Consider the following 8,277-nt stretch of genomic DNA (forward strand, 5'->3'; position numbering starts at 1 on the left):
TGTATATAGTATATGTTGTAAAGCAGGTTTGTGGGTGGGAATCTACTAAACAAATTATAGTACATTCCTATTTTCCTCATTCTTATACAGATTATTTGATCAGGTTGAATTTGCTAAATTATTTTGGAACAATGCTTTGAAACAAAGTACAGTATTCGAATATATTTTTTATTTGTCTGTTATAGATTAAAAACTCAGCCAAAGGTCAATAACCTCAAAGATCCATTAAAATGGTGCCTAATACTTGTATGTTTGAGAAATTTGATTTATGTTGATTTGTATTTGGCGCCCTGCAATTTCATTGGCTGTTGGCGAGGGGTTCCGCTAGACAGGTTTAAACCATAAAAACAGACTATTCGTCTGCATTGTTCATTTCATAGCGTTACTTCTGGACCGAGCCTCGCGAGAGTTTGGTGTCAGAAACTTTTGAAGACTGGGATCACGTCATTACCTTTAGTAACCACAAGAGGGCAATATGTTCTTTAGTTCGTTTTTTAGGTACCACCCTTATTTATTGAAGTCCTCTATATAGGCTGGGCAGAGTTTATTGAACCGATGTTAATGATTGGGTATGACTATCGATTTTAGGGTGAATATAGATGGTCAGTAATAGGTATTGACTGTGCAGTTTTAGTTTACTGGCCTGTTCTCCTTATATCTGGTTGAATTACAGGAGTCATCAGAGCAGGGATGTAACTATACCTGCGACTTGCCCCAGTACCTGTGCGTTAGAGATGACGACGATAGATCTAACGTACAGATAGATAGTGGTGTACTACGACCTTATTCAAAAACTCTCATGATCTTATAGGAGGATAGTTTCAGCTCAACTGCGACGTTATGGTATGTAAACTTAGTGTATCACCTTTTATGTTGTTATGCGAAACATGGGCCTACCACCCCCAGAACTTCCATTTAAATTCAGTACTTTCAATGTGTAGGCATAAACAAAGCGTTGCATCGGGGGTGCATTTGCCATTGCGTAAAATGCTCACAACATTGTTACGTCATAATTGATGAGGTTTAAAACTGAACAGAAACACTGGTTGGATCAGTCTTATCTTCGTTGTTGACTGGACGACCTGGTGTTAATCAATTGGATGCGCATTCTCTTATTTTACAAGGAAAATACATGGAGAGTAAAGTATCTGAGGTATGTTACTTTATTTTCAATGCTGTGGTTATTGTAAATGAGAAGAAGAATCATTATACAGATTTTACAGCAGGGTAACATCCAATTGTATTCATTTATCTGGGTTAAAAGGTAGCCTATAGGCTGTCATTGACCAAAACATTTAAGTAATAGACCAGTCATAGGCTACTGTAAAGATGGGCTAGATGTAGCATGTAGGCCAACTTTCTAATGACTTCAAGGGGTCAAAGGTTATGACCCTTAGGTTGGGTGCAAGCAAAGATGATCAATTATATTGACAAGATAGTTGAGTGGCCACTCTAACAATGGAAATACATATCCTGGAAGGCAGGCGGGAGGGGGTGAGATCAGGTATGACCATTCTAGCCAAGGAGAGGGCAGATGCATGTGTGAACAACAGGCACAACTCCAATATAAAGTAGATTTTTTCCAAAGTTGCTGAAATGCCACGAGTGTCCGCTTATATCAGTGCATTCCAAACAACCTAACCATTACGAGACTTCTATTCGATCAAATAATCATCACGCAGCAAATTACCAATGACATTTTTTGTTGTTCAAGTTCAATACTCTCATTAACCTCCATACAAATTCTTAACTTCGTGGTCTTATTTTCGCTGACAAATTTTGGGTAGAGTAAACCCTCGCTTTGCCTCTTCCTCTCTGGTGAAAGAGTTGCAATAGGTCAAAGGATATAACCTCGCCTTCACTATAGATAAGATGAGACCAACGAGATGGCTAAAGGTGAGGCATGTACAGTTCTTTCTGATGTCTTTCAGGGGTCAGAGTTCAAAAGTGATGACCTCACCCTCATAGATATTGGAATCACAGCCTCTTGAGGACCCTATCAATATTGCTGATGACATGCAGGATGAAGTCAGGTATGTAATTTACACAAATTATCCATTCACACATAGGTCAAAGGTCTATACATTATGGCTAGGTCCCAGTGATCATAGAGATATTATTTTCCTCTGCACAGATATGAAACAGATCAGCCTGATACTGGGAGCCTGGCCCAATTCTTTGCTGATCAAGAAATAGCCAGCCCAACTCAGTCAATAGCGGCTGAACCAGATGCAGAGATGCAGGAGGCTGATCTGAAGTCAGCTGACCCAACCCAGTCACTAGAGGCTGAAATAGAAAGTGAGATGCAGGCTGATCTAGAGACAGCCGGCCCATCCCATGTACAGGAGCCACACCAGACTTCTCTACTCAACTCTGGAGACCTGGAACTGGAGGTGAGGACTGTAGTCACCTCTCAATCTAATCGACTAGTTGCATTGTGTGTGTGTGTTTAGGAGGAGAGAGTACTAGAGTTGATTGAATTGCAGCCTAACTGTACTTCCTGTCATCCCCAGGATACTGATGTGACCTTCACCACCACGCCCACGGCCCCCCAGGCTGCAACGTCCCAGAACAGCCTTGTCAGGTGGCAAAGAAGCTCCCCAGACCTCTCCACCTTTGTGCAGGACATGACTGACAAGTATGTTGCTCTGTGGCTTTCCTATTCTCCCCTTGACTGTTTGATTGTAATATAAATCTTTTAGATGCCCAGCTCAACTGGGCTTCCTAGATATGTTCCCCATTAGAAAAGTGATCTTTTATTTCCTTTTCAGACACTGGAATCTGTTGAGTGAGAATATGCGTGCCAAGGTGAGTTAAAGTCACTTCCTGTCTGCTTGGTTAGTTAAATGGTGACAAATCACATGGCTCTAAGTCCTTATATCAGTACAGTGTCTAACTTCTCTATATGTTCATTGCAGTTAACCAGAGATGAGTTTACTGCCAAGTGCATGGACATTGTCACATGGGTGAAGAAGATCAAATCGACAGTTGTGGTTCCAGCCCTTGACCTCACCATGCAGATAGAGCTGACTGGGTTGCCAGGCTCTCCTGGATCAGGAAGTGAGGAGGCGGTAACTTCTCTTTCCCGCACTGTGAGATTAAGTTGTACTCAAGGCCCCAGCAGGAGCACCAGCTCTAAAACTTCCTGGAGCATGCGGACACCCACACTTTTCCCCTCCACTCACAGGTAAGCACCACTATCCACTTCCCTCCAAGAAGTTCTACCCTCACACATTATTCCCATACTCCCCACCATGTGTACCAATAACCAGCCCCACTTAGTGAGAGATACTGCTTAGATGGATACAAGCGCTCTAAAATGTTTATTGGTTTTCTTCCTTTTCAGTAGTAATAATAATGAGGTTGAGTCCAAAACGCCATGGACATTTCTGTTTCTATGTCTCTGTTGTGTGCATTCTCTAGGTCCATGACCTCTTTGCTGAGTGAAGAGGACGATGAAGACTTGATCCCTGGAGAGTTCACATATCTCTCTACACCTGAGGGGGACAATGGAGAGGTGAAGGACAGACCCTGCTCAGAACCACTCAGGTCTGTGTTTGGCCTGTCTCAGAGCTGTGTTTTCAATCAAATGGTCAACAGTGGAGCATGTAGGTCGCTGAGTGAGATTGTACTGCCGTCCAGCCGGAGTATGCAGAGGAAACTCATGCCCATCATCGTCTCTGCAGACACCAGGTTGGTCATGGAAATTGTGGAGATGGTGATGAAAGTCATCAACTCCAGGCTAGCTCAGCTAATGCTACATGTGGGTTGTGATCAGGGAACTGAAGGTCATGGCAGCAACTCAGAAAGCATTCGGTTTGCTCAAGAGATGCTGAGCATGGCAATTGCGTCAATGTATGCCCACGCCATGGCGCATATTGCGCACGGAAGCAAGTCCAGCAGTCGCCAGTCCAAAAAGTCTCTGCTTGAATTAGAGGGGGAGCTTGAAGCCATATTGGGTCCTCTGGCTGGACAGGTAATAGTCACCATCATCAATAGTATCCTCAGGACTAAAGACAATGGAAGAACTGAGCAGGAACGGACCACCCCTTTGAGTTACTTCCTTACTGCGGTTTCTGCTGAAATTCAAAGCATGGTAGTTCAAAGATCTGCAAGTAGACAGTCCTCCAGGCAGTCCATCAGAGACCACTTGATGAATATCTCCAAGGGCAAGATTGTGAAAGCCGTTCAAATTAAAATGTCACAACTCTATGGCGAGTCTACCAATGAAAGCTGCATATCAGCAACTCCAACAATCCAGAGCCTGTCCATGTGCTCATCCAAAGAATCCCTTTGTGATTGGACCTCAGACGACGTGCATCCAGCTAAGTTCCTGTCTAGCAACAGAATTACAGCATTGTCGAATGATGTTGTGGATGTTGTGTTTGGTGATGTTCTTTATCAACTTGGACTTTTGGACAGCCAAACCCATTTAAATTCACAGAGCACCGGCTCCAGCTCATCAATAGACATCAGCAGTGTTGCTGGGGAGATGGTCAGACAAGTCTCCATAAAACTCCAGCCCTTTGTTTCTGAGAGCAGTCTGGAGGCCATGTCCATGACTCACGACTCACCATCTCTGCCCATCTCAGACTCTGACTTGAAGTTCTTGTGCTCTCACTCAGTGTTTGCTGTGGCAACTGCCTGCCAAGCAATTCAAAATGAGCTTGAGATTGAGATGAGTCTCAACCCAGCCACAGAGGCCGGCTCCCAGGGTAACCTTGCTGCCAGAGACCTGGTATCTTCTCTGTCACAGAGTCTTGAGGACATGGATGTTTCTCACATCATTCAGGGCCTTAAGGAGGAAGATGTGACATTTGCTAATCTGAACAAAACCCCTTCAAGCGACACTAATAGATTAGAGGAAATCTTATCTTCCCATATTTCCCCTGAAAGTATTGCAGCGGCATCGGTTGATCTTTTTGATGGCGTATTAGGTGACTTGCATGAGGCATTTGAGGCAAATAAGGTCTCAGCAGCCACAAAATCTGGTCGCAAAAAGTTCTGGGTGGAAGTACATTCAAGTTCACGAAACCTGTACACCAATGTGCTGGACAAACTAAATAAGTGGTTCAGTTTACACCATCTCACTGAGGAAAAAGACGTCCCTCTGAATACCAAGCTCTCTGCAACTGGACCACTCCCAACTGAGGCCTGTTTGGAGGTATCTCCTGTGCAAAAGACCAGCATTAACAGCTCAGGTATGTCCTTCAGGTCTCTGAGTGATATCCCAGACAACCAGCCAACCCTCAACACATGCACTAAAGAGGTCATCAAAAAGGTGGCCTCAGTTCTGAAGGTTGAGGCTTCTAAGGAAGACTGTTCTTCTTCCGTTGGAGGGAGGACATTAAATGTGTTCTTGGAGTTCAGCCAGAAGTTGGATGCTCTCATCTCAAAGTTGGAAGACCTCCCCATTTCAGGTGAGATTTCCTCGCTCACACAGCCAAAAAGTGCAGTCAGCAGCAGCAGAACCTCTAATATTTCCATCCGGAGTATTCTAAGTGTGGAGTTCCACACAAAGGCTAACCAAATCGTGAGTGAGGCCATCTTTGGAGCTGCAATTGTTTTCATTGAACGCAAGGCCAACCATTTGGAGCTACTGAATATGCCTGCTACCTATTCACAACACCTTTTTGCAGCAGCCTCGGACATTGTGAACATTATTGTGGAAGACCTAGAGAGAGAGACCATGGATACAGAGTCCCACCTCATACCTAAAATAGTTTTTGATGAGTTCCTGGATGTGGCTCACAACATCTACTACCGAGTGAGGGATAGGCTGAAGGTCTTCTTCTCCATGTCCCCAGTGCCAGCCTCCAAAACCAAAGATGTGGTGGATTCCATGCCTGTGGAGAAACATGGATACTTTGAGGCCTCTGACACTGCTCATGACCCGGAGCGACCTCAATCTGTCAGGAGTGAGAAGATGTTGACAAAAGACAGTTTAGCCAAGATGGAAAGGTCTAAATCCCTTGCGTCTCAGGGTGACACGTCAACAGAAAATCAAGACTTTGACACCTTCACATTGACACCCACCAAGAGCATGTCAGTGTTGAGTGATCACAGTTTGAAAGGAGATTTTTCTCTCTTGAGTGAAAGTTGCCAACCACTTTTAGCTCTCCAAGACTCAACAGTGCCAGTCACTAAGCAGAGTTTCACCAAATCTGCTAAGAACACCCTCAGCCAGATCCTACATGTGATCAAGTGCAGAGTGGTTGCCTCGAATAATTCATCTGTTGGAAAGAAGACAACTGACATGTTGGACTCTCTTCTTGAGAGCCTTGACCAGTTGACTGCAGATGATATAAAGGGGACAGCGTCCCACAGCTTGATCACAATAGTGCCAGAATCACTGTCTAAGCAATCCTTGACAAAAAACTTGTCAACTCATGAGAGGAACCAGGATTCTTCCCCTGCAAAGCTTGTATGTCAACCATCATGTCTGATACCAACATCCATATCTGACACCAACATTATATTGCAAACTATAATGGAAACGCTGGTGACGGACGAATCAAGGAAGACTTCAGCAGAGGAAAACCTTGAGAGGCTCGTCTCCATTGAAACCATTCAAGGTCTGTCAGACGACCTCATCACAAAGGTCCATGGTCTCATTCAGGAGATCACAATAAGCCGGCAACTTCAATCAATGGCTGGTCACAGGAGCTTCTCTGAACCGGCATTGCCAAAGCCAGCCCTGAAAAAGCTGTCAAGGAATGATGCTTCTGAGCTCGCCTACAGCTTTGCCGAAAATTCTGTTAGGACTCTCCTGGGGCAGTGTTTAAATGTGTCGCCCTTTTCCACCGGAGTAAGGCAGACGATGGATCAGGTCACTAAGATAATGACCAACACAGTGATGGACACCCTGACTGATGTGTCCAAGCCCACAGTGAAGTCAGAGGATGGTAAGTTAAATTGCCATTTTAACTCTGTAGAGGAATCTTTTGTAACGTGCTCAATAGATTTTTTTCTTATGATGTAAAGTTTACTGACTTCAACTGTGCCTACTGTATCGTCTCTACTTCTCCTAGAATTAGTTTCCAGGTTAGTCCTACCAGATGAATTCCCCACCAGGAGCCTTAACCCAGCCGACGGCAATGCTGAGGTGACGCCTCGCTCTGCTGGAGGTGAAAAGAATAGCAAGAGGTGGCGTTTCCTTTTCAAAATGCCTAACATCCCGAAGATCAGGATCGAGGTAGGGAGCTTTGTGTTTTGGAATTGCTTCTAAGTTAGGGCTGCGATTTAATTATCCCACAGCCAGTGGGCTTATGAGATATTGTGAGGGCTCTAATGTCAGGATATATTTTGTCAACAGGTGTTCAAGAGAAAAGGACAAGCCAAGAAGCACCCTGAACTGGAAGCGTTGCCGATAAAACGTTTCAGTGATATGTCACTGAGTGAGTAATAAGCATTGATTATGTCATTTTAATTCATCACCAGTTTGTAACGACCTTGGCAAGAGTGAACAATGATACAGTACCAGTCAAACGTTTGGACACACCTACTCATTCAAGGGTTTTTCTCCAGTTTTTACTTTTTTCTACATAGTACAATAACACATGTAGAATCATGTTGTAACCAAAAAAGTGTTAAACAAATCAGACTATATGTATATTTGAGATTCTTCAAAGTAGCCTTGATGACAGCATTGCCCACTTTTGTTTCCAGAGGTTCCTTCCGCTTCCCCGCCTATGGAGGACCTGATACCTGCACCTACTGCACAGGATCCCCAGTCCCGTAAATGCCCCTTCGTGGTTAGGGTGTTTCGGGCCCTCTCTCGAGCCATCACCAGCCTCTGCAGAGGTGCTTCAGGGAAGAAGCACTAGATAAGTGCCTGATTTTAATAAACATTACTGCATTTATTTTTGTGTCTACAGCAGTCGTATGTGCAAAATAACAAGATTAGTACTTGTTATTAGTACTTTATAGTGGTAGACTTTTTATGGTCATTGATTGTGGAATACTGATAAAGACAAAATATTGCTTCTTATAGGGATACCTTACCTTCAGTGGGGCATGCCCATATTCCAAATGTCAAATAGGGAATCCCCAGCTACCCACCTCTAAGACTCCTGAGACGCACTGATAATTCTCCCAGTATCCCACTCATCCCACTCCTAGCTTATTGTCTGTGGCTGGTTTAACAACAGTACTTCATCATTCGATTTTACATCTGGATCGCTTAGAATTAACAAGGTGAGGCCTCATACATTTGATGCACACGATGACTGTAGTAGGTGTGGGGGAGCACATGGGCCAAGACTGAGTGACGAAACT

At 44.1% G+C, this 8,277-nt stretch overlaps 1 protein-coding gene across 1 annotated transcript; it reads left to right on the forward strand.

Moving 5' to 3' along the window:
* The first annotated feature begins 5,786 nt into the window (after window positions 1–5,786).
* Window positions 5,787–7,856, forward strand: LOC135554976 (uncharacterized). The gene is made up of 4 exons (XM_064987357.1): window positions 5,787–6,905; window positions 7,032–7,195; window positions 7,316–7,397; window positions 7,669–7,856. Exons 1-4 carry the CDS (start codon window positions 5,798–5,800, stop codon window positions 7,824–7,826), a joined length of 1,512 nt encoding a protein of 503 aa, XP_064843429.1. The 5' UTR covers window positions 5,787–5,797; the 3' UTR covers window positions 7,827–7,856.
* The last annotated feature ends 421 nt before the right edge of the window (window positions 7,857–8,277 follow it).

This window comes from Oncorhynchus masou, chromosome 15, assembly GCF_036934945.1.
Source record: "Oncorhynchus masou masou isolate Uvic2021 chromosome 15, UVic_Omas_1.1, whole genome shotgun sequence".
NCBI classification, from domain to species: Eukaryota; Metazoa; Chordata; class Actinopteri; order Salmoniformes; family Salmonidae; genus Oncorhynchus; species Oncorhynchus masou.

What these genes read in the sequence shown, in the direction of transcription:
- LOC135554976 (XM_064987357.1), top strand. Translation starts at nt 5,798, where the DNA reads ATGTCCCCAGTGCCAGCCTCCAAAACCAAAGATGTGGTGGATTCCATG. An exon ending in CACAGTGAAGTCAGAGGATG is followed by an intron (nt 6,906 to 7,031) that starts GTAAGTTAAATT and finishes TACTTCTCCTAG; the next exon opens with AATTAGTTTCCAGGTTAGTC. An exon ending in TCCCGAAGATCAGGATCGAG is followed by an intron (nt 7,196 to 7,315) that starts GTAGGGAGCTTT and finishes TTTTGTCAACAG; the next exon opens with GTGTTCAAGAGAAAAGGACA.